The sequence below is a fragment of the Neofelis nebulosa genome, chromosome 13 (assembly GCF_028018385.1).
Source record: "Neofelis nebulosa isolate mNeoNeb1 chromosome 13, mNeoNeb1.pri, whole genome shotgun sequence".
NCBI classification, from domain to species: domain Eukaryota; kingdom Metazoa; phylum Chordata; class Mammalia; order Carnivora; family Felidae; genus Neofelis; species Neofelis nebulosa.
In genome coordinates this window covers 56,412,021-56,438,823 of record NC_080794.1, presented here as the reverse complement: position 1 = coordinate 56,438,823, position 26,803 = coordinate 56,412,021, and the positions used below count along the sequence as shown (strand labels likewise).

Here is a 26,803-nt window from a genome sequence, read left to right as displayed (position 1 = left end):
TCTTAAGGTTCTTGACACTGTTGTGGACTGAACTGTGTCTTTCAAATAGATAGGTCTGAAGATACACTGAAGTCCTAAACTCTAGGACCTGTGAATGTAACCTTGATTGGAAAAAGGGTCTCTGTAGATGTAATCAAATTAAGATGAGGTCATACTGGATTGGGGTGGGCCCTAATTCAATGACTGGCATCCTTACAAGAAGAGGGAAATGTGGACACAGAAAGGCATACACGAGATAATGCCATGTGAAGACAGAGGCAGAGATTGGAGACAGGCATCTCCAAGCCAAGGGACACCAAGGATTGCTGGTAACCACCAGAGGCCGGGACAGAGGCATGGAACGAACACATTCTCTCTCAGAACCTTCAAAAAGAATCAATTCCCCCAATGCCTGGATTTTAGACTTCTAGCCTCCAGGACCTTGAGAGAATAAAGTTCTGTTGTTTTAAGCTATCACGTTTATGTTCTATGTTACAGCAGCAGGAGGAAACTAATATACCCTCCACAGAGAGAAGTGAATTCAAGGCAAGAAGTGAGTTTCCTACTTCCATTTCCTCTTCCTACTCCCTCTCTTCCTTCTAATTCCACAGTGTGAGTAAGAGGTGCTCTTCTCTCCTCACTGGAGCTGACGTCTCAACCCCTACGCTTTGCATTTTTCCTTGATCCCATCCTCATGCCGCTCACTTCTCTAGTCTACTAGTTCATTTTATTATTCTATGTTCCTACTGAAACTTTAGTCTCCCTCTGTATTAGATCCTTGCCCTTGACAACACTACCCTGCAAGATCCTGCTTTTCTTTCAGTTCAAGCTACTCTAAAGGCAGTCTACGTTGCCCTTACATCCTCGCCACTAGTCCACCCCTTAACTTTTACAATTTGCACTGTCCTCACACCATCCTACTGAAACTGTTCTGTTAAGTCACCCATGCACACGTTAATCAACAAATCTTTGGCTTTGTCTCAGTGCTTACTCATCTTATCCTCACTCAGCAATGACACTATAGACTATATCCTCTCCTTTAATTTTTTCCCCCTTGATTTCTAAGTCACAGCGCAACATGATTTTTTCCCTCTTTCAGGACTCGCTTCCTTTTCTTTCACCAACTCTTCTTTCCATGAAGGCATTACGAAAAACTACTTTTGGCTTTCTTTTCCTTTTTCTATTTCTGCCATTCATTAGCTGTGTACATTCAAGCAGGGCAAGTCACTTAAAAGTCTCTGTGGCTTAAGTTTCCTTAGCCTTGAAATGGGAAAAGAATTCCAACATCAGACTGCTGTAAGGACTAAAGGAATTCATACATATGTACAGTGCTTAGAACTGTGAGTGGCACACAGTAAGCACTACATGAAGTTGCTGCTGTGGCTGCTGCTGTTACTGCTTGGGGACATCCACTCCGACAGCCATTTCCTCTGTTCTGAATTCTCTTTGGTTTTACTCTATGTAGTATGTACAGGTGACCACTTAACAATGTGGGGGTTAGGGGCAACCAACCCCTCATTCAGTTGAAAATCCAGATATAACTTTTGACTCCCCCAAAACTTAACTACTAATAGTGTACTGTCGACTGGAAGCCTTACCGATAACATAAACAGTTGGTTAACACATATTCTGTATGTCAGATGTATTATACGCTGTAGTCTTACAATAATAAGATAGAGAAAGTAAAATGTTAAAAAAATCATAAGGAAAATATATTCGCTGTACTGTATTTATTTTAAAAATCTGCATATAAGTGGATCTATACGGTTCAAACCTGTGTTGTTTAAGAGTCAACTCTACTTGCTAAGAACCTCTAATGGACAAGGTAACTGCCTAGGGCCTGTGGGGATTACAGAGGTATTTATTCCCTCATGGAATATACGGTCTAAGAGATTACAGTATACAAGTGATATTTCATAAGACTGGGAGACTAATAAGAGGTAATGACAAAAGAAAACCTAAATGGAACGTCAAAGAAGGGAAGAACTGTATCCGGTTGGAGAGAATCAGCAAAAGTTTGGTAAAGAAGTAGTTTGGAAGGACAGGATCTCTGTCAGGTGGAGATGAGGGGAGAGTGCATTCCAGGCAGTGGGATCAAACTGGCAAAAAAACCCCTCTGAGGTAAGGTGTGAGGAGGCATCCAGGAGAAGAGTTGAAATGTAAGTTACATGTAGGGGAAAAGTGGGACATAATGACGAAAAGCTGTCGTATTTTGAACATCCTTGAGTGTCATGGTAAAAATTTTTTTTAATTTAATTTTGGAAGCGTTAGGGAATATGAAGATGATGTAATAAGAGTTGTATGATTAATGTGATATGATTAACCAGGCAAGAGAAACAAGTCAATCAGGAGTTTCCTCTATCTGTCAGAGGAACAAGAGTTTTGTTGTCAGAAATTGTGGACTGAATTTTGGTTCTGACACTTAGCGGTGACCTCGGCCTAGTCATTTACCCTCTCTGAGCCTGTTTCCTTACTTATAAAATGGTGTTATAAACAGAAACTAAGATGGCCCCCATGAGTCTCAGCTTTCTAATATTCCATCGGGATTACATGACAAAAGGGACTGCAGAGAAATAAGTACTTAAGGTTACTAATTGGTTGACCTTAAAATAGGGAGATTATCCAGGTAGGCAAACCTAATGACTGAGACCTTTAGAGGCAGAGAGTTTCCTCCCACTGGTTGCAAAAGATAAAGTCAGAGAGACTGGAAGCAGGAAGAGGATTCAACACAAGGGTGCCGGCTGCCGGCCTTAAAACAGGAAGCTGTGATACTCCAGGGTCTATGAGCGGAGGTGGAGGGTGCAAGTGGTCTCTAGAAGCTGAGAGCATCCCTGGCTTATGGCCACCAGGGAGGCGGGACGTTGGCCTTACAACTGCAAACAACGAATTCTGCCAGCAGCCTGAAGGTGCCTGAAGGATTCTTCCCCAGGGTCTAGCCCAGCCAACACCTTGTGAGGCTCTGAGTAGAAAACCCTGCCCACCCACCAAGACCTCTGACTGAAAGAGCCATCAGCTAATAAATAGGTGTTGTTTAAAACAATTAGGTTTATGGTAATTTGTTATACAGCAATAGATAACTAATACAACAGGGATTCTAATATCTATTCTATTTTGTGTGACTGCTGTGAGGCTCAAATAAAATAATGTATACACAAATAATACACAAATAAAATTTATAGCTGGCATGCAGTTAACATGTCTCATATACATATCATTTCTCTCAACTCCACTCCCTCATCAAATAGGCTCATTTTCTTTGTTTGTTTAATGGTACCAAACTACAGGTTTATTTTATTTTGTTGTGGGCTAGGGGACTGTGACATAAAGGGCACAAGTGCCTCCTTGGAGTAAGCCTGAGATGACAGAATATGAATTTATGTATGTGTGCACACTGTTGAGTATATAAATAAAAAAGGAAGTTATCAAAGGCAAAGGTTGATAAATCAGATAATGTAAATACTAACCTGCAAAAGTGTAAATTATTGTGTAAATTAAGTAAAAGTAAATTAAGTAAAAGTGTAAATCAATAGGTCGAGCACTAGTGTGGAATGTCACTTAAAAATCTGTGTAAGAATAATTTATGCCAGGGGTGCCTGGATGGCTCAGTCGATTAAGTGTCCAACTTTGGCTCAGGTCATGATCTCATGGTTCACGAGTTTGAGCCCCACATTGGGCTCTGTGCTGACAGCTCAGAGCCTGGAGCCTGTTTTGGATTCTGTGTCTCCCTCTCTCTCTCTCTGCCTCTCCCTGGCTCGCTCGTTCTCTCTCTCTCAAAAATAAATAATCATTTAAAAAAATTTTTTAAAAAGAATAATTTATGCCACATGCACCTGATGGACACAACAATTTACCAAAAACTGTGTCCTTAAACATTTCTAGGTTTGTTTTCTTTTGTTTGGATGCAAGGGACATTTAAACCTTGGCAGATTTCTTTTGTTATAGGCCAGGGGAACTCAAAATTATGCAAGTAATGGATGTTTCCTGTGACAAAACAATACAGAATTGTATAAAGAAATAAAGCATATTTATAATATACACCCAATTGTACTTTTCTGAGAAAACCATTAACTGATTGGTGGGCATCCTTCCATGCCTCTTCATATGCTCAAAGAAGTAAAAAAGGTTTCCCTATTCTTAGAAAATTGGAGTCATATTATGTGTAACTTGGGTTTTTCATTTTACAGTGTATTGTGTGGCTCTTTCTCTTAGACACTTTATATACATATCACATTTTTCTTAATAGAGGCATAGTATTCCAAGCCATCCATTCATAAAAGTGCCAATTTTCACACTCCCTAGACAACATCACAGATATAAATCCTTTCACTCTTTGCAACTGAAGAGGAAAATGTTAACTTCTTGTTATAATTTGTACTTCTTTAAATACAAGTGAGACTGAGCATCCTTTCACATGCGTGTTAACTGCTCACATCTCCTCTTTTGACTGGTCTGCTCATACCCCTCGCCTTTTTTTTTATTGGAATATGCCTTTTATTGATTTATTCATAATCTTTATGATTAAGGATATGTTTTTCACCAACTGTGACATTTATATTTTAACTTTATGACTTTTAAAAATTCCTACAGAAGTTTTACATTTTCTTATGTACTCAAACTTGTCAATTTTTTGTTTGATGGCTCTTGGCATTGTTGTCATGCCAGGAGACCGTATAGAAACAACCTCCTGCCTTTTCTTCTAGTATTTTTTAGTTTTAAAAATCTCAAGTTATTATTTTTGATAGGTTAACCAGTCATCCTGATTCCATTTTTTGAATAGCTGAATACCACGTATACACTGCATTTTTACTGTCCGTTTGGCTACTTTTGACGCAAGTAGAATAGCTTTATAATATATGTCCTCTGGAGGAACGGGCTTCCTCAGTGTTTTTGCTTGCATTTTCTTGGACAATGACGCTTCTAGATCACATAGGGTACCATTTTCTTAAGGTCCCCCCCAAAGAACTGCCCAAAATTTGATTAAATGTAGAGAGTAAACCAGATATACCTGACATCTTTATGATATTCATGACATTTTTCCATCCCACGACCTTTTAGTCTTTTGATAAAGTATTACACTTTTCTTCATGTAGGTTTTGCTTGTTTCCTTTTAGGTTTATTTCTAAGTATTTCATTGTTTTCCATCAAGTCTTCTAATTGATTATTCCTCAAATAAAGGAAATCTAGTGAATTTTCGTATATTTGTTTTGTGTCTGGCTGCCTAGCCAAACGTTATTATTCATGAGATTTATATGTCATTCGTACCTTACCCTATGTAACAATCGCCTACAAATAACAATTTTGCTGCTTTCTGTAAATATTTATACAGCTTATTTCTTTTTCATACTGTATTAATTAACTTCACCTACCAGATGACTCTTTAATAGTTTGATAATATACTTTCAACCAAAATATACAGACTATGCGTCCTTTTAATTATTATTAATTTACCATTCTTGATGTTAGGGAAAACAAGATGTGTAGGTGAACTTCTGTTTTCAGCAGCTTCTTTCTTCTGGTTAACAGTTGAAATAAAACTGCTAAAAGTGGAAATTTGGCCTTTGGATCCTCTGTCCAAACCCTAAAAACAGAAAAGTTAACATTGCAGCACAATTCCCACTGGCTATATTTAAATTATTTTATTACAGAAATCATAAACACTTACAACAGAGATTTTAATTTGATGATAGATGTATGATAATAGACAAAATATATAACATTGACTTACCTTTTCTAGGACCAAATTGTTTTAAATATACAATGAAAATAGTCATATCATGCTATAAACTGACAGAGTTTGGAAACAGGGGTATTAACAGTATCTTCCTCACAGGGTTACTGTGAGGTTTCACTGAGATAATGCACATAAAGTAACCGGCATAGCTCCTCGCACAACACACTCCATTCATGTTAACTGCTCTTTTCATTTTGTATTTAGATAACTTTATTTTTATGAGCTCCACAAATATTATTTCCAATAGGTAACATGCATGTGATACCTCACACATCAATTCATTGAGGGTTTTGTTGTCTTTTGATGCAGCAACTTGAAAAGTTCTGGCAAAAAGATAAACCTTTTATTAGAGTTCATTTCTTTTCAAGCACTATGACTATACCTTGGGTGTGCCAGAATTTAAAAAGATAATGCTAACATAATAAAGGTCACATGTGAAAAACTCACAGCTAATATCATCCCAAATGGGGAAAAACTGAGAGCTTTTCCTCTACGGTCAGGAACAAGACAGGGATGTGCGCTCTCACCACTTTTATTCAACATAGCACTGGAAGTCCTAGCCTCAGCAATCACGCAACAGAAAGAAACAAAAGACGTCCAAATCAGCAGGGAAGAAGTAAAACCTTCACTATTTGCAAAAGACATGATACTATATATAAAAAACCTGAAAGACTCCACCAAAAAACCTGCTAGAACTGAAAAACAAATTCAGAAGTTGCAGGACACAAAATCAACGTACAGAAATCTATTGCATTTCTACACACCAATAATGAAGCAATAGAAAGAGAAATTAAGGGATCGATCCCATTTACAATTGCACCAAAAATAATAAGATACCTAGGAATAAGCCTAATCAAAGAAGTGAAAGCCTCTACTCTGAAAACTACAAAACACTGCTGAAAGAAATTGAAGATGACACAAGGGAATGGAAAGACATTCCATGCTTGTGGACAGGAAGAACAAATATTGTTAAAATGTCTGTACTACCCAAAGCAATCTACATATTTATGCAATCCCTATCAAAACACCAACAGCATTCTTCACGGAGCTAGAACAAACAATCCTAAATTTTGTATGGAACCACAAAAGACCCCAAATAGCCAAAGCAATCTTGAAAAACAAAGCAAAGCTGAAGGAGACACAATTCCAGACTTCAAGAAAACCCAGAAATGAACCCACAACCATATGTTCAATTAATCTTCAACAAAGCAAGAAAGAATATCCAATGGGAAAAAGACTGTCCCTTCAACAAATGGTGCTGGGAAAATTGGACAGCAACATGCAAAAGAATGAAACTGGACCACTTTCTTACACCATATACAAAAATAAATTCAAAATGGATTAAAGACCTAAATGTGAGACAGGAAACCATTAAAATCCTAGATGAGAACACAGGCAGTAACTTCTTTGACATCAGCTGCAGCAACTTCTTTCTAGATATGTCTCTGGAAGGGACACAAAAGCAAAAATAAGCTATTGGGACTGTATCAAAATAAAAAGTTTATGCACAGGGAAGAAAATAAACAACAAAACTAAAAGGCAAGCTACAAAACGGGAGAAAATATTTTCAAACAACATATCTGATAAAGGGTTAGTATCTAAAATATATAAAGAATTTCTAAAACTCAGCACCCAAAACATGAATAATCTAACTTAAAAATGGGCAGAAGACATGAAGAGGCATTTTTCCAAAGAAGACATACTGATGGCCAACAGACACATGAAAAGATGCTCAACAGCACTCAAGATGAAGGAAATGCAGACCAAAACTACAATGAGATACCACCTCACACCTGTTAGAATGGCTACAATTAACAACACAAGAAACAATAGGTGTTGGTGAGATGTGGAGAAAGGGGAACTCTCTTGTACGGTTGCAAACTGGTGCAGCCACTCTGGAAAACAGTATGGAGGTTCCTCAAAAAGTTAAGGGGCTCCTGGGTGGCTCAGTCAGTTAAGCCTCTGACTTCAGCTCAGGTCATGATCTCATGGGTTGTGGGCTCAAGCCCCGCGTGGGGCTCTGTGCTGACAGCTCAGAGCCTGAAGCCTGCTTCAGATTCTGTGTCTCCCTCTCTCTGCCCCTCCCCCATTTGCATTCTGTCTTTCTCTCAAAAATAAACATTAAAAAAAAATTTTTAAGTTAAAAATAGAACTACCCTACGATCCAGCAACTGTACTATGTATTTACCCAGAGAATACAAAAATACTCATTCAAAGGGGTACCTACACCTTGATGTTTATGGCACATTATCTACAATAGTCAAATTATGGAAAAAGCCCAAGTGTCCATTGATTGATGAATGGATAAAGAAGATGTGGTGTATATATACTATGGAATATTGCTCCTTTAATTTGTCTTTCAGTTTCTTTTTTTCTTCTCCTGCTTCCTCATTCACCAAACTGACCTCCATTTGCCTTTTCAGAATCAGCTCATATAACATGTAGCAGAAATGTTTACAATTACCATGGATTCATGCTCCCACTTTCCCTACTCTTTTACAGACAAGTGGGGCCATCTGACTCATTCTAATGGGGACAAGTAGAAATTTTACTTCCTCATTGCCTAGACTTAGGCTCAGTGAAGACTAATTAGTGTTTCTGAGTTAGGATTAGTCTATATAATCCAGCCCATTAAACATATTGCCTAACTAAAGTAGTCTTCTTTTTTTATGTTTATTTATTTATCTTGAGAGAGAGAGAAAGAGAGAGCACATGAGCGGGGATGGGGCAGAGACAGAGAGAGGGAGAGACAGAATCCCAAGCAGGCTCTGCACTGTCAGCACAGAGCCTGACACGGGGCTCAATCCCACGAACCATGGGACTATGAACTGAGCTGAAATCAAGAGTCGGATGCTTAACTGACTGAGCCCCCCAGGCACCTCTGTAAAGTAGTTTTCTATTTTCAGGATCATAAACAGGATCATGTAGGGTCTTATACAAAACCTATGATGTGATGAGTGGCTCAAGAAATGACTATTCCTGTGATAACACAGTAAAACAAGTCATTTATTGAGTACTTGCTATAGGCTTGGTGCTGTATTAAGTACCTTAATATAACATTCCTATGAGGTATGTATTTACACCCCGCTTTGTGAATGAGGAAACTGAAGTGCCAAGCCCAAAGCCACAAAGCTGGTAAGTGGGGATTCAAACTCTGAATGACTCTGAACTCTCTACCCTTAAATCACCTTATATCAAAGTCTCTCGGTATAGTAGCTATCACTTATTAAGAATCTATCCTGTGACAGTAAGTGTGTTATACCTAACACAGGCTGTTTTCACAACAACCTTTTGTGGCTGACATTATCTTCTTAACTTTTACAGATATATGCTGAATGAAATTCAATAGCTTTAGGAGCAACTTGCCTAAGCAGAGGAAATTAACGTTAAAGAGAAAAACTAAGTGTACTTTAAGGAAATATTTGATGTCCTAGCAATCCAGGAAAGACTCAATATTTTATTTTCCTCTTGCTTCCTCTACCCCTTCTCAATAAAAGAAGGTCCCAAAGAACATTGCTCAGTTCATATGTGGAATCTCCAAATAATAAAAAATAACAACTAACTGATCCTATTAATAAAGCCATTTAACAGTTATCAATTCTAATCTCTAGTAGAATTAGAATACAGATTCCCAGGGAGAGAGAAAATTGGATAAAGAGATAAGACAGTGATATCCAGGGGAGCCTGGGTGGCTCAGTCGGCTCAGTCAGTTAAGCGGTTAAGCGTCCGACTTCGGCTCAGGTCATGATCTCACAGTCTGTGAGTTCGAGCCCTGCGTCAGGCTCTGTGCTGACAGCTCAGAGCCTGGAGCTGCTTCGGATTCTGTGTCCCTCCCCTCTCTCTCTGCCCCTCCCCTGCTCATGCTCTCTCTCTGTCTCAAAAATAAATAAAAACATTAAAGGGGCGCCTGGGTGGCGCAGTCGGTTAAGCGTCCGACTTCAGCCAGGTCACGATCTCGCGGTCCGTGAGTTCGAGCCCCGCGTCAGGCTCTGGGCTGATGGCTCGGAGCCTGGAGCCTGTTTCCGATTCTGTGTCTCCCTCTCTCTCTGCCCCTCCCCCGTTCATGCTCTGTCTCTCTCTGTCCCAAAAATAAATAAAAAAAAAATGTTGAAAAAAAAAAAAATTTAATAAAAACATTAAAAAAAAAAAGACAGTGATATCCAATATTTTTCTATAAAACAGTCTTAGTAAATTACATAATTTGCATAATCAAAGTCACAAAACTAGTATGTTGATTAGGAAAATAAAATAAAAATAAGCTATATATTTAAAAAGTAAATCATTCCTTACTATAAATATTAGGATACTTAAATAAGAATTTTATTAACTACTAGGGCCAAGTTTGCTTATTTGTATGTTTTGTTCTATAGAATATCTTAAAGGATAGTGGGAGCAAATGCCAAATTTGATGCACTATATATTTCATTTACACATAGTAAGCAATATAAGTAACCAATTTGTAAAATGAGATCAATGAATGGCCTCTCAATAATGGAGCTTTGTTAACTTAGCTTTAAATATCTCTAATAAGTTAATATGCAAAGGAAGGTTTTTCTTTTTTCCACTGATAACTGTCAAAGACAGCCGTTATTTAAGACTTAGCAATAGTAGGATTTAGGGAGCAGTGTGGTTGAAATAGAGAATCAGAAGGGGAGAATGGCCCAGTAAGATGAGACTGGAAAAGCAGGCAGAACCATATCATGAAGGCTTCAGGCTATGGAGTAGAGATGATGTGCTGGAAGGAGAAAGGGAAAAATCACTGAGGACTTCTAAGCAGGGAGTGACATGATCATATCTGTATCTTAGAAAAATCACTCTGTCGGCAGTGTAGGCAAGAGGCTGAAGGGACTAATACTAGAAGCTAAACCAGGCCTATCAGAGGAAATCTGAAGTCTGAACCAAGGAAGTCTGAACCAGGACAACAGGAACAGGGAAAGCAGAGGCATGGAGGGCTGGGCCAAAACAATGGCAAAACGTAACAGCTATTTCAGTTCCAAATGTGAAGCATAATGAGAATCACAGAACTCTTCCATAAATTACAAAATAAATAAGGAATGTAAAATGCTCTATTTCAAATTTCAGGAGAACAGGCATACTTTGACAACTCACCAAAAACTTGAAAATTCTAGACTGGGTTTTATAAGACTATGATTCATGAGTGACCGGAAAAGGAATCAATGCTCGCTGCTAGGCAAAAGCATGTTTCTCATGTCAAGATAATGGATATTTTACTAATTGACAGGGTTATCATTATGCCACTGTTGTGTAGCCATTGTTATGCACAACTAATATAAGGACAGAACTGTGGGAAATACAGGCACACCTTTTGTTATGCTTTACTTTATCCTTTTTCACAGATACTGCATTTTTACAAATTGAAGGTTTGTGGCAACTGCATCAAGGAAGTCTATCAGCACCATTTTTCCAATAACATTTGCTTACTTTGTGTCTCTGTGCCACATTTTGATAAGTCTTGCAATATTTTAAACTTTTTCATTATTATTATGGTGATCTGTAATCAGTGATCTTTGGTATAATTGTTTTGATGTATTGTAATCGTTTTGGGGCACCACAAACCATGCCAATATAAGATGGGAAATTTAATTGATAAATGTGTGTGTTCTGATTGTTTCATGGATTGGCCTTTCTCCCATCTCTCTCCCTCTCTTTGGGCCTCCCTGTCTCCTGAGAAACAACAATATTGAAATTAGGCCAACTAATAACCCTACAATGGCTTCTAAGTGCTCAAGTGAAGGCAAGACTTGCATATCTCACTTTAAATCAAAAGCCAGAAGTGATTCTGCTTAGTGAAGAAGGTATTTTGATGCATGAAATAAGCTGAAAATTAGGCCTGTTGCACCAAACAGCCAGGTTGAAAATGCAAAGGAAAAGTTCTTGAAGGAAATTAAAAGTGCTACTCCCAATGAACACATGAATGATAAGAAAGCAAAACAGCTTTGTGGTTGATATGAAAAAAGGTCTAGTGATCTGGACGGAAGATCAGACCAGCCACAACATTCCCTTCAACTAAAGCCTAATCCAGAGCAAGGTCCTAACTCTCTACAATTCCATGAAGACCGAGAGAGGTGAGGAAGCTGCAGGAGAAAAGGTGGAAGCTAGCAGAGGTTGGTTCATGAGGTTTAAAGAAAGAAGCTGTCTCCATAACATAAAAGTGCGAGGTAAAACAGCAAGTGCTGATGTAGAAGCTGCAGAAGTTATCCAGAAGATCTAGCTAAGATAATTCATGAAGGTGGCTGCACTAAACAGATTTTTCAGTGTAGATGTAACAGCCTCCTATTGGAAGAAGATTCATCTAAAACTTTCACAGAAAGGAGAAGTTCATGCCTGGTTTCAAAAGACAGACTGACTCTCTTCTAGGAGCTAATGCAGCCGGTGATTCTAAACTGAAGCCAATGCTCATTGACCATTCTGGAAATTCTAGGGCCCTTAAGAATTATGCTAAGTCTACTCTCCCGGTGCTCTATAAATGGAATAGCAAAGCCTGGGTGACAGCACATCTGTTTACAACATGGTTTACTGAGTATTTTAAGCCCACTGCTGAGACCTACTATTCAAAAAAAAAAAAGATGCATTTCAAAATATTACTGCTCATTGAGAAGGCACCTGGTCACTCAGAACTCTGATGAAGATGTACAAGGCATCGAATATTGTTTCCATGCCTACTAACACAACATTCTACAGCTCATATATCAAGGAGTCATTTTGATTTCTAAGTCATATCTAAAAAATACATTTCATGAAGCTATAGCTGCCATAGACAGGATTACCTCTGATAGGCCTGGGCAAAGTCAACCGAAAACCTTCTGGAAAGGATTTACCATTCCAGATGACATTAAGAACATTTGTGACTAATGGGAAGAGGTCAAAATATCAGTATTCACAGGAGTTTGGAAGAAGTTGACTCCAACCCTCATGGGAGGACTTTGAGGGGCTCAGGACTTCACTGGAGGGAGATGTGGTGGAAAGAGCAAGAGAACTGGAATCAGAAGTGGAGCCCAAAGGTGGGACTGAACGGCTGCGATCTCATGATAAAACTTGAACAGGTGAGGAGTTGCTTCTTATGGATGAGTAAAGAAAGCGGTTTCTTGAGATGGAATCAACTCCTGGTGAAGATTGTTGAAGTGTCAAGAAAGGATTTAGATTATTACAAAAACTTAGTTGATAAAGCAGCAGCAGAGTTTGAGACAAATGACTCTCATTTTGAAAGAAATCCTACTGTGGGTAAATGCTATCGACCGGCATCAGAGGCCGCAGAGAAATCATTTGTGAAAGGAAAGCCAATCGATGCAGCAAACTTCACTGTTGTCTTAAGAAACTGCCACAGACACCCCAACCTCAAGGCAAGACTGGGGTGCTTGGGTGGCTCAGTTGGTTGAGTGTCTGACTCTTGATTCTGGCTCATGGGATTGAGCCCCATGTTGGGCTCCACACTGAGTGTGGGATTCTCACTCTTCCTCTGCCCTTCTCCCCATCCTTTAAAGAAAATAAGTAAAAAGGCTTTGCTTAAAAAAAAAAAAAAAAGGCAAGGCCCTCCACCACGAAAAAGATTACAACTCACTGAAAGCTCCAATGATGGTTAGCATTTTTTAGCAATAAAGTATTTTTAATTAAGGTATGTGTATTGATTTTTAGATATTATGCTTTTATACACTTAATAAGCTACAGTATAGTGTCAACATAATTTTATAGGCACCGGGAAACCAAAAAATTCATTTGACTCACTTTATTGCAATATTTGCTTTATCGCAGTGCCCTAGAACTCAACCTACAGTATCTCTGAGGCATGTATGATTAAGCTGACAGAGAAGGAGTCAACAGCCAAAGAGATATGAAATCCAAGAAAAGGTGATGTGTTAAAAACTAAGGGAGGATAAAGTTTCAAGAAAAAAGTGATCAACAATGTTAAATGATGGAGAGTGGTTAGGTCTGAAATGAGCCTACTAGAATGAGCAAGTGTGAAATCTAGGGGACACTGGAGACAACAAATTCAGGGAAGGCAGTGGCAGAAACTATATGAAATGGACTGGTGAATGAATGGGAAATTTGGGAGGTAGGCAATGAGCAGGGATTGCTCTGTCCAGAAGCTTCATAGCAGGGGAGAAAGGCCAGTGGCTGGAAAGGTACAAAGGTTTGAGGGAGGATACACCGAGCATGTTTCATGGCTGCCAAATCCAATGTTTGCTTCTGTTGACCCCATAGCATTACTGCTATTCTTTGTGCAGGAATGGCCAAGGATGGGAGCGGAGACAGGCACTCAACCAAAAGGCAGCCATCTGTAGCCTATGTGGCTACACATTAGGTTACCTGACATAAAGGGCATCGATGCTTCCTAGCATTTCATCAGAAGGGCTTTCCAGATTTCAGATAAAGGAATATGGAAAAGAGAGCCCAGCCAAGAGTAAGAGAACAGCAGAGGCACAGAAAGTAGCCAGTCTCTCTTCCACTTTGCTTTCTGGTTCTGATATGCATGCATGTATCATTGCAATAAATCCCCCTTTTTCTTTTCTTTTTTTAAAAAATTTTTAATGTTTATTTTTCAGAGAGAGACAGAGCGTGAGTGGGGGAAAGGCAGGGAGAAAGGGAGACACTGAATCTGAAGCAGGCTCCAGGCTCCAAACTGGAGCCCAATGCGGCACTCAAATCCATGAACTGCGAGATCATGACCTGAACCGAAGTCGGATGCTTAACTGACTGAGCCACCCAGGCGTCCCCCACCTTTTTCAAAAAGGAGGCATATTTGGCCTTACTTTCTGCTCCTTCTAATCAAAAAACCTTAAATGACATAAAAAAAAAAATCCTTGGTCTCGTAAGTCTCTCGTTTGTAAGACAGCTGTGTTCTTGATACCTTATACTTAGATGACATGGGATAAATCGTGGACTGTTTTACAGGTTGACAGTACACTACAGATTAACAACAGCCAACTCTCAAAACAGCTGCTGCCCCACACTCTTGTCCAAGACATAAGAGAACTCTTACACGAAACCAATACTTTCATGAGAAGAAACAGGGCAGCATATTGTGCCGTGTAAACTAAAAATCAGAGAATCAACTCAACAAGCTACTGGGTATTAATTGACATCAAACATCAGACTAAATTAAAGGTTAGAGATCATTACTTTTTGAGTCATCTAAGAATTGGATCTACCACAATTATTACATCTGGTTTCGTGAGGAGTTTCGGAAATGCGATCTGTGAGTCCTACAGAAGGAGAACATTAAGGATGAAGTCCTGGAATGTGGCCAGCCTGCAAACAGTGGGCTGGATGTGTTGAAGAACACAGAGTAGCAGGATACCCAACCAGCTGTTACAGATTGAAGATAAGCACAAATTGGGGGGGGGGGGGGGGGGGGCAGGGAACAGCAAGAATTCATTGAGGAAAAAACTCAAAATATTTAAACCTGGTATAGCAAATAATAGACTTGACTCTCTAGGCAGAGGCAACTGTGAGTTCAACGAACAGCAGAAAAATTTTTACACAGTAATTATATAACTAATCAAAGATTACATTTCACAAGTACCTAACATTGACCTCAGTGGTCTCTATAATCACAAGCAATTTCAAAAAATGGAAATAAAAAATACTTAGACAAATGGACAAAAACTTCTCTGCTCCTGTTAACATATAATACTGTCAACTTTATTTTAAATTTTATTTTAATACAAATTCCTATTTTCAACTTTTACTGAGGAACAAACTACCCCTGAGTTAAATTTCTGATTTCTTTACCATACTTCTCATCAGATACTAATAAAAAGGACATTCATAGTTTTCCATAATAGCTTTTGTGCTGAATACCAAGTTCCACCATATTCAAGATTGTGATAAAATTTACCTTGCTCATCCTCTAATCCCCAAAAGCTGCTGTACAATATAAAACATTTTTGTTCACATTCTAAACCAATCATTGATAAAATAATCCTTGCTGGCTCTGTTTCATCATGAAACATTTTCAAGCCATAGCATCTCACCACTATGTTAGACTGAATTAAAATTGAATTTCTCTACCTACAAAACTCATTATTCATTCATAACGTGGTTCAACCTACTAGCTTTGTGAACAAGCTGGAAATGCTTGCATTTTAAACTGTATCAAGTGAAAATTAATGTTACATTCTAGCTATTTAGATGCGTCAACTGGCCGAAATTTTACTCACGGAAGAGACCAACACTGCAAATGTACAGCTAGATGAACTTGACACAGAGCTCCGCGGATACGTAAGCTCTGGATGCAGAGCTGTCGCAGGGGTCCAGTCAACAGGACATGCTAGATTACATTCAGTATCGTCTATCTGACATGTACATGATGTATTTTAGAAAATGCTCCATACAATAAACAACATCTGGACATTCTAAAATGTGCAATAACACTTCGTTAGTTGGAAAACACACTTATGTAGAATACCTGTCATCAATAATGCCAAATAAAGAACCAAGGGAATTCAACCTGTGTCTCCAACTTTCTGGTCTCAGAATCCCTTTACCCTCTTAAAAATTATTGCATGTATTAATTCCTTTTAAGAGAACAATAAACCCATTTGTGGAAAATATTATTTTCCCAAACAAACAAACAAACAAACAAACCTCTTAGTGAGAAGAGTGCCATTGTTTTACATTTTGCAAATCTGTTTTTTAACATCTGATTTCACAGAAGACAGCTGGATTCTTCTACCTGCTTCTGTGTTCAATTTGTTGCGATACCAAGTGTCATGTATCCTCTAGAAAACTACACTCTACACTCCGATGCTACACTTAGTATCATCATAGAAGTAGTTTCCACCTCATGTATCTCTACAAGGAGGAGGAGGAGGACACTCTGAGGATTGCAACAATAGGCATTCAAACTAAGAATGAATTTAAGGAATCTTGGGAGGACAAGAAGATATTCTCTAGATCTGCACTGCTTAATATGCCCATTTGCTGGAGCATATACTACATTTGCTAGAGGGAGCTACTGAGTACTTGAAATGTGCTAGTCCAAACAGATAATCTATGAAGTATAAAATACACAATTTTCAAAGACTTAGTACGAAAGAGAGGCAAAGTCTCTCAGGAAGTGTCTATATTGGTTAAATACCGAAGTGTAAGTTTCTGGATATGTTGGGCTAAATAAAATATATTATTAAAAGTAACTTTTCCTCTTTATTTTTACTCTTTTTAATGTAGCTATTAGAAAGTTTTTAATTGCATGTGTGGCTCACATTATATTTCTACTCGACAGAGCTGATCCAGACAGATGAAAATATACTTTCCTAAACTAGACTCAATACAACATACAACCTTAGGAAAAAGAAAAGAACTATTATTCTGGTTCAGAATATCCCTGCATCACTTTTGGATGAAGGGCTTTGCTGGAAAAGTGGTAAATATAAATGCAGTATAAAATAGACTATAGAAAAAGAACAAAAGATTATCTAAATGGATAAAAACTGAGTTTCTTACATTGGTGATTTCTGATATGCATGTAGGGATAACAGCAATCTATACTTTGGGCCGTGCCTCACTGAAATTTATTTTTCAAGTCCAAAGATAAATATTTCAGCAACAGTTTAAGTGCTCCTAAGGTAACACATGTATCATTCAGTATTAAGGAGTCTGGGGACTACCTATCATGCATAGAAAAACTACTTTACAAAAGATTAAGTGACTTTCTATGATACTGAGCAAAGGTCACCGTATCAAAAGGCAGGTGAACATATGTACATTTATGTGTTTTAAGTTAATGGGGCGCCTGGGTGGCTCAGTCGATTAAGGGTCTGACCCTTGATTTTGGTTCAGGCCATGATCTCATGGTTTGTGAGTTCGAGCCCCATGTCAGGCTCTGTGCTGACAGCTCAGAGCCTGGAGCCTGCTTCGGATTCTGTGTTTCCCTCTCTCTCTGCCCCTCCCCTGTTCTTTCCCTCTCTCAAAAATAAACATTAAATTTTTTATATGTTTGTTTTAAGTTAAAATAAAAAGCATTTAAGATTCTCTGCTTTATCAATTTTTTTTTTTTTTTTTTTTTTTTTATAGAAACTGACCTAAACCACCAGTTAGGGACACATCAGATGAGAGGTCTCAATTGTATTTAGTCTACAAAGGAGACTATTTTAAGCCCTGTTACTGGATAAAGACATTTTGTTTTTCTTTTTTTGTTTTTTTTTTTTTTCACAGTTCCCTATTAGGATGCTGCGTTATAAAATCAGAAGTGCTAACTTTGCTCTATAGCCTTCTATTAAGATGTGAAAAGTTAGCTACTTGCAAGGTGTGAACTTCCCTCCCAAACTAAGTAGCACCAGTCCAAGTGGAATTGCTTTTCTTAAGTGACATAAACCAATTCTTTCAAAGGAGACTAGGAATAAGGATGTGGATTCTGAAACAAAATCTTGACACCAGAAAAGTCACAATGCAATTAATTAATCTTATAAATAACTGAAAAGTAATCCGACTTAATATAAAAGAAAGGTTAGTCCTGAAGCTCAGAAAATTCAGTATTCACTTATCAGGAAAGCAAGGTGGCATGGGAAATTTTATTCACATATCTTACAACATAGGAATAGAAAAAAATTTTCATCAACAGATTATCTTTAGACAGTAAAATACTACTTTTAAAATGTCTGATTTGATGCAATCGCAATTCCTCAACCAATTTGCTATTCTTTAATAAAAACATGTGGATCAAAAGCAAGGTAATTTGAAAGAGAGCTCTTTTTAATGACTAGGCTCAGACTTCAGACAGACTTTTCAATTCAGTTGAATTAGTAAAATTTCAATAATTTCTAATTTTAAAAAATTTTTTAAATGTTTTATTTATTTTTGAGAGAGAGAGACAGAGTACGAGCAGGGGAGAGGCAGAGAGAGCAAGAGACAGAATCCACAAAGCAGGCTCCAGGCTCCGAGCTGTCAGCACAGAGCCCTACATGGGGCTCCGACCCATTAACCACAGGATCATGAGACCCGAGCCGAAGTCGGACACTTAACTGACTGAGCCACCCAGGCACCCAGGCAATAATTTCTATTTTTAAGAGGCATATTCATTTACTACAATCATTTCCCCAAAGATGTTTTTTGATTGCATACCAAAATGTCACTAAGTTACAAATATCAACTTAGGAACAACTTGTTATTCATATAAGGCATAGCAGTCTAACATTTTTGCAAGGCAAGACCAGAGAAAAAGTAGGGAAATCAAAGCTTCCCAGAGCCTTCTCAGCTCCACCTACTTCCTCACTTGTCTTCTGTTGATCCTTCTCTACTCTCTCTTCCTCAACTCAAACTCAAAATAAGTTAATTTCCAAACACTATGCCAAAACAAGCTGCTGCTCTGGCAACACTAGCTGTATCCCTTTGTGAAGCTATTTCTTTTCCTCTCCAAAAAGAAATTCACATGAACCCAGGCATACACCAGCCCTGAAGAGTTCAGAGGACGCGTGAGGTCCTTTAATTCAGTGTGTGTGAGTGTCTGTGTGTGTATGTGTGTGTGTGGTGTCTACGCACAGAAGGAAAGGAGAAAGAAGACAGGGTAATACGGGGCTTGATACACAAAGTTGTGAAGGAAAGTACCAAAGCCACAGGATGGACTTAGAAAGGGCTGGCTGGCTTACAAACAGCTTTCCAGCGACAGATGTTGGTTTGCAAACAATAATAATAATAATAATAATTATATCATCCAACATTTATTCAGCTCACTTTGTCAAGCCTCTTTCCTAAATGCTTTTTGTGTATTAATTTAGTCTTCTCATTTCCCCTGTGAAGAAGATTCAGAATCATATAAGGCACTTTTGGAGGTTCCCTGGTTCACAACGCACAACGACCACTTTTCTCCAATTGTTAAATATAGTCAAATTACTCACGTCCTAACATTCTGAATTAGTTATGAATGAGAGAATAAGCAGGCAACTACATAATGGCTGTGTAGTTAACAAAATTGACAAACAGACTTTACAACCCACTCAAAATTAGAGACACCCTGGATATGTGTTTATTTTACATCTCAAGACTCTCAGATTATTTTTCTCTAATTAGACTGCTTTATTTTACATAGAAGTTAATGATATATTCACACCATCACGAAAACTGACACTATCAGATATCCTTGAACACCTCTTTCTCCTCCATAATAGTTCTAGCTCCAGGAACAAAATTTTGAACAAACTTGTCACTGGACCATAACCTCTTTTCAAAAATAACAAATACTGCTGTAGGTGCAGGTTTTTTGAACCACACTGCCCCTCACCAGCAACATAGTATGTGGAAAGAGCATACTATAGAGTTTTTGAGTCAGAAACATCTCAATTTTAAAACCAACTCTGCTCCTAACCGGCCATTTTACCCTCCAGCAAGGAACAGGTAACCTCTCTCTCAGATTCCTTTTCTGTGAAATAAGAAGATTATCTTCCTCACCATCACAGTGGTTGTGGTGACTGTTTTTGGTTGCAATCTGACTAAACAAGAGACACAGGGAAAATGCTTAGTGTAGAGTAGGTACTCAAATACTAGCTATTATTTATATGACTTATATGTATTAAGCATACACATATATGATGTATTTTTGTGATATCTGTTGTTTATCCAATTGCTTAAAATACCTTCGGCACCACAGCCTTCACTCTTTCCTGTCTCACCTCTTGTATAGAACAAGATGGACCAAGGACACAAGATTCTCCATATGTTAGATTGTTCCGAACACTAGATGGGACAGAGTTTATGTGAGTTTATACACATCATTTGGAATGATGTTGGCTGGATTACCTTTTTATGTAAACATGTTTCTCTGAGAGAACCTGTCTGGAAACTGCAGAATCCTTTTATGTATCAATCTTCCTTCTTTTTCATTCTGTTGTCTAATAAGGTTCCACATCGCTCGGGTTCCTCCATCCCTTACCGTTATCACGTGGCCACCACCTGAGTGGATGCACCTGTCATCTTGGGTACCAACTACAAAGCTCCTTCCTTTACAGTCTTCCTCCTCCTGTCCATGCTATTGCTAATCACCGCCATGGATTTCATTATGTCATTCATTCTCTATTTAAGCAACTCCAGTGGCTTCCCACTAACCATGGACAAAAAAAAAAAAAAGTCCATACTTCTGTGCCTAGTGATCTGGCTCCAGCCCCCATGCAATCTTACTTACCTCCCACAAGTTCCCAGCATGCTTCCATTGGACTTGCTGTATGGCTCCCTAATGCTTCTCTGTAAGCCTTGTTCATTTTGTTTTCCCCACTGGAGTACTTTTCCCACTTTCTTTTGCCCATCCAAATCCTATCATCCTTCAATGGCCAGCCAGCTTAAATAATTACCTTTACTTCCAGGCCTTTCTTCACAGTTCTGCACACATTGATTTCCTTACTCTGGTCTCCTATGGGGCAAATTGTTTCTATGGCTCACTGTGACTTCTACACATTGCTTTGCTTTGTTATGTTTCTATGTGTTAGCCCTGCCTACCCCGAGGCAGGAATGTTTTTAAACCTTGTTTTTATGTTTTCTTAGCATCTAGCCCAAAGCTAAACATAATAGGTGTTTAATAACTGGTAGTTACATTTTGGCTAGTGGTTCCACTAAGCCCATTTATACACACCTCATAGAATGTGTACAAACTTCTCATTCCTGCTACTGATTTCCTATCAAATCTTCTCCACAAACTTTGTGCTTTCCCTCAAAACCTTCCCTCACCTTCCACCTACTTGACAAGTCTCCTGGCCCTCACTGTGGGCAAACTTCTCTTTGAAATCCTAAACTGATTTCCCCATTTCCCTTCACCTTCTTGACCTGATTAAAGCTAACTCTTGCTAGAACCCATTCCACTCCTTGCCACCCTATCCTGTGGAGAACCTCCTCCCTTTTCCTGTTCATCTGATTTAAATGTTGAAGTAGACAGTCAAACTCATCCTCACCACCACTCATTTCTGCTCTTCCTTTGACCACTTTCTTCTCCCGCATTCACCATATTTTTCTAACTTCCATTAGCAACTACAGTAGCAACTAATTTGCAATATTCTCCTCCACTCTAATCCATCAGTCTCCGTATATTCAGTGTTCACCAGCCTTTCGTATCCACGCACTATTTCCAATTCCTTGGGCTCCTCATCTCTGCAGATCTGCACGACCTCGCCACACAAACCACGCACCTTGATGGTTCTCTCAGGGCTCTATCCTGAGCCTCTCGAGCATCCTAGAGCCACTTTAACCACCTTTTCTCTCAGTTCTCCCACCACACCTGGTTTCTGCTGTGCCTCATTCATTTAATCCATACCTTTCACCAGTCCATTTCAAATACTGCTCTACAAACTAAATAGACTTGAAGCAATGTAGTTAAAACACAGATTCCATGGAGCCCTTAATTCAGTACATAAAACATCAATTTTTCAATCTTAGCTACATGTGAGAAGTAAAAAGAAGCCTGAGATTGATTTCACTGGCTTGCATTTGAAACCGGGCAATGATGGCTCTAACAGCTCCCCAGGCGATTCTACGGTGCAACAAATGTTGAAAACCCGCGCTGTGGAGGGAGACCTGGGAATTAGGATTTTGACGTGCTACCAGGGGAACTCTGGTCAGTCAGGTTTGAGACCACTGTGTTAGGCACTTCTTGGCTAGAATGGGCTTCCTTCACACTTCAGGGGTCTTAGGATCAATCACTTTAGGGCTCTTTCCAGCACCCTGAAGCCCACTCCTGCACATTTCTTTAAACTTCCAGGATATAGTCCCAACTCTTCAGGCTTCATTAGGGTCATCATAATCTGACCTTCTACTTATTCTAGGGAGCTGTCACTCTGAATTATTTCCAAACTCTCACAAAAACGTGACAGAATGATTTTTGGAAAAAGCCAATAATGGAGGGTTACATTAATTGAATCATGAACTCAGTCTACATAGACAGAACTGATCACCTGGGGCAAAAAAGAATCACGAAAGTAGCCCAGAGAAAAAAGTTACGATGGCAATCAGGTTCCTAAGCAAACTTCCAGAAGCTCCATCTAATCCACAATGGAGGCTGAAAAAGAACCAAACAGGCCACAAACTGTCTTTCCCTGCCCCTCCACACCAAGGCCTTCCCCACTTGCTGGTGAACTGAGACATCATCCCAGCTCTCTTGCCCTCTGGAGAACCAAACACATATTTTCTTCAATTTTCTTTAATTTCTGTAATTCAAGGTTAAAAAAAAAAAAGCTTACTGAACTCTATTCTTCTGTTTGACTAGTGGTAAAAGTCCATAATCCTTTATTCACACTTCCGAAACCCCATAAGCTATTAAAACGGAAAGGCTTTTGTAACTCATATGGTGATGAAACATGTACCTGACCTGAACTCTTTGACAATCCAACCTGATCTGAACTGATCTGACGCTATTTATACTTAAGTCTGACTTCACCTCACTTAGTGGGAACAAACATACATTACACTGCAGAACTACTGACATGTTGATTATAGGGAACTGGCCAGGACCCCACTTGTGGATATTATACATGACCTATATACCAAATTACCTTCCTAAAAATCTGAAAATTTCTGAATTCCAAGGGTTTCAGGAAACAGTCTGTAGTCCTGGGTCCGTACTATCAATTTCTCCAAGTTTTTATTACAAGCCTTCAATTTTTCAGCCACACTGAGATAAATATGTTTTGGGGAGGACACTCACTTGAGGACCCACATTCATGTAACTGTTTTTCATAAGTATATGCATTCATTGTTTTAAACAACTGATTTAGAAATGAACTTTTAAAACACTGCCTTTTTGCAAGTTCAGAAAGTCCTGGATAAGCTCTGAAAGTCCAGGGTACCAACACAGGAACCCCAATGGGTCTGCAAGCAGTTGAATGACGAATTCCTTCAAAGCATTTCCCAAAGTGATTCCTAACCGCAACTCCAATTTACCACTCAACTGTAGCTATATTTTACCATATGTGTTCTTTTATTACTGTCCACACTTAGCCACAATGATTTAATGAAGAGAGCTTGTTCTAACAATTTCCAGTTATCACAGTCCTTAGACATTTTTGAAAAACCTACAGAATCAAAACATTATTCCTAACGCTTTAAAGAGTGAGCTATTTTAGTAACTTCTTAGTCATTTAAGAGGGAGGTTTTAAGAAATGAATTGCAAGTAGGAATAAAGAAAATGTATCATGTTCTTTAAACTTTTACTATTTTGTCAAGCACAGATGCATGACAAGTCATGGTCTTTAAATGTACCAAAGCAAACTTTCAGAAAGTACATGTTATGTCAAATAAAAAATCCCAGAAGTTAAAGATTAATTTTTGTGTGTGTGCTCCAAAGCACCAGAGTCATAACCATCAGTAAAAACAGGGAAGGGGCGGGGGGGGGGGGGGGGGTTGTCCCATTACATCATCTGGCAATATGTAGTTTGAAGCCGCTGAGCGCTCTCCAAATAATCCTTAAGAAAATCCAGCTGGGAAATCATCCCTGTCAAGCTTAGATAACTTGAGTTTAAATAAAAGGTTAAAAAAGCCTCCCCACCTTACGTCACATGTCTGTACCATATGAAAACTAAAACCATCACCGAGGCATCTATCTCCCACTACCCTGACAGCCACGGAAAGGTCACAATTAAGTGGAAACTCGCCGCCCAGCCTGTGCAATCCGAAGGGGGGAAGGGAAGGAAAAGCGAAGCCCGGGGGGAAATCTCGGCGCCCCTAAGGCAGGCAGGCAGGCACCTCCGTGGAAAACCCACTCCTCCCTGCCTGACACCTTATCCTCATCCAACAGATGATAACGTCGCCTCCGAGATGCTGGCCATTTCCTTAGACAAAGTGGGCCCCTCAAAGCAGACAATAACCGCGAACAGCCAGCGGAGCGGCCACCCCAACATTTCCCGAGGGTGAAAGGTGCAGCTTTAGAGGTGTTCGCGGCTGTCCACCAGGCACACTCTACTGCAGCCCGGGGAAGGGTGGCCCGGGCGCATCTCCGCTGGGGGCCCCGAGGGTCTCCGAGCGCCCCCCTCCCTCCCTCCAGACGCCCGCCGTCGGGGCGCCCGACTGCCCCCGCCCGTCACCTACCGCAGTCGCGCCGGCGCCCGCCGACACGATGGGCGGCAGCTTCTCGCGCTCCGGCTCCTTCCCTTTCCTGTCGTCCGGAGCGGCCGCCGCCACCTCCGGCGGCGCGGCAGGCGAGGGCACCCGACCCGCCTCACTCATGTCGGGCCGGGCGGCGGGAGCGCGAGGCGGCGGCGGCGGCGGCGGCGGCGGCCGGGCTGCTGCTGGGGCTGGCGCTGCTGCCGCCGCGGCCGCGAGAGGGCTCTGGGCCGCCGCTTCCAACCGCCGCCGCCGCCTCCGCCCGCGCCCGCGCTCCCCGCGCCCGCGCTCCCCGCGCCCGCGCTCCCCGCGCCCGCGCTCCCCGCGCCCGCGCTCCCCGCGCCCGCGCTCCCCGGGCCCGGCCTGGTGTGCGAGCCCGGATGCCCCGCCCTGCCACCACCCCCGCGCGCGCCCGGGCCCGCGGCCGCCGCTCGCCGCTCGCCGCGACCGCCCCCGCCCCGCCCCGGGCTCGCGGGTTGCTGGTCGGGGCGCCCGCCGCTGCCGGCCGGGCCGTTCTCGGGGTTGGGAGAGGAGACGCCGCGGCCGACGCCGGCCGCCATGTTGTTTGCCTACTGTCGCCAGGCACGGCGAGGAGGGGTCTGCCCTAGAGGGTCTGGTCTCCGGGGGACAAGCGGAGGTCTGCAGAGGGTCGGGCCGGGATAGAGAGCGCCCGAGTTCGCGCTGGTTAGGGCGGGGCGGGCGCGGCCACATGCTTTACATGGACAGCCCTGACCTTGGGCGTCCGGGACCCGCGGGACCTGGCTGGTGGCCTTTCCCCTCCCCTCCCCCGCCCAGTGCCCACAAAGCCTTGGGGTCACTGCTTGTCCCTGCCTGCCCGCCTGCTCCAGGAGAGGCGGTCTCGAGCCTGCGCATCCTCAGGCGACAGCCTTTCCTTTCTTAGCCCACCGATCCTTTCCAGATGCCCTGAGAGCCCCCACCTACAAAGGAAAAACCTGGGGGTGGGGGGGGGGGGAAGTGAGACGCCGTGGGTTCCACCTTCTCCACCACAGCGCTGGACGGCCAGGCCACACTTTCCATTCCTGTTCGTTTCGTCCCCCCTTTGACTGCCAAATCCGCCTCTCCCTTCCCGTCCCCACGCGCCTACATCTCGCTCTCTCCCTGCATCCCTTTCCTGCCTCCTATCCCTGCTTTGTTCCTTTCCTTTTATAAGTTACAGATGGACAGGCTCAAATTCCGCTGCTGCGTAGACTCATATTTCTTAATGTCAGATCATTAATATGGGAAAGAACTTTCAAACAGAAAAGGAAAGCTTTTTAATCATGATATTACAACTTCTCCCCCACCCCCAACCACAAAGACAATTTCCTTGTCTTTCTTGTCGCCCCCTCTTTTTTCTTTTCTCAGTCTACTGGAGCAGCGGGGACACCTGCAGATCTAAGAGAAGGGAGAGAGTAAGAATGCGCTGTTTTGCCTATTAAATGTAGGCAATTTCTTGGCATTCAGGTCTTCAGATTTTTAGGTTGTGGCTCTGTTGCTTTGAGGTTGAGTGAATTGTCAGATAAAGGGATACCCAGATCCAAGAACCAAAAATATATCTGAAACAAAGCCAAAGATGATGTTTGGGTTATCTGTTGTTTTACATAATTCAGAATTAGTAGCATAACTAAGTACTAGTTAAAGTGCAGAAGTTGCATGTTTTTCAAACCCCGAATTTGTAGCAAGCAGATCTGAAGCAACCAATGTAATGAGTATAACAATTAGTATTCAATTAATTTCTAAATTACAAATTATGACTCATTTATAGAAAGGCTTTCTAGTTATTGTTGCCATTATCACCAATTTAAGTGTTAATTAGTAAAAGGTATGGGGCAAGTGTAATAGGAAAAAGTATTTCTGTGCTAATTAGCCTCAGGGGAAAATAATGTATACAGACATCACTTTGAGGCATTCTCCCTATTTTTCTTGAATTCTTTCTCGGGATTTTCTTTCCTTGTTAAGCCTCTGAAATACCTTCTAGGGAGGAACATATAACCACATCCGACTTTTAGCAGGCCAGCTTGCTGATCTTTTGATAATGGCAACAACTTAGCTGTTGTTTTG

General features: G+C 40.7%; 1 protein-coding gene across 5 annotated transcripts in view; it reads right to left on the bottom strand.

Annotated features, from left to right (window-relative positions):
- HECTD2 (HECT domain E3 ubiquitin protein ligase 2) overlaps nucleotides 1-26,803 on the bottom strand; it is a 92,940-nt gene that overhangs the window by 53,935 nt on the left and 12,202 nt on the right. The window contains exons 1-2 of one of the 5 annotated variants that reach the window (XR_009252443.1): nucleotides 24,728-25,060; nucleotides 5,428-5,557 (exon numbers count right to left, since the gene is read on the bottom strand). Coding sequence is in view for 4 of the 5 variants with exons in the window: in XM_058697144.1 (XP_058553127.1) it covers nucleotides 5,428-5,557; nucleotides 24,728-24,865 (268 nt within the window). In the remaining variant the exon portion in view is untranslated. Of the gene's footprint in view, nucleotides 1-5,427; nucleotides 5,558-24,727; nucleotides 25,061-26,803 lie in introns of those variants that run through there. The other 4 variants (XM_058697144.1, XM_058697143.1, XM_058697146.1 and 1 more) reach the window with 4 other exon arrangements.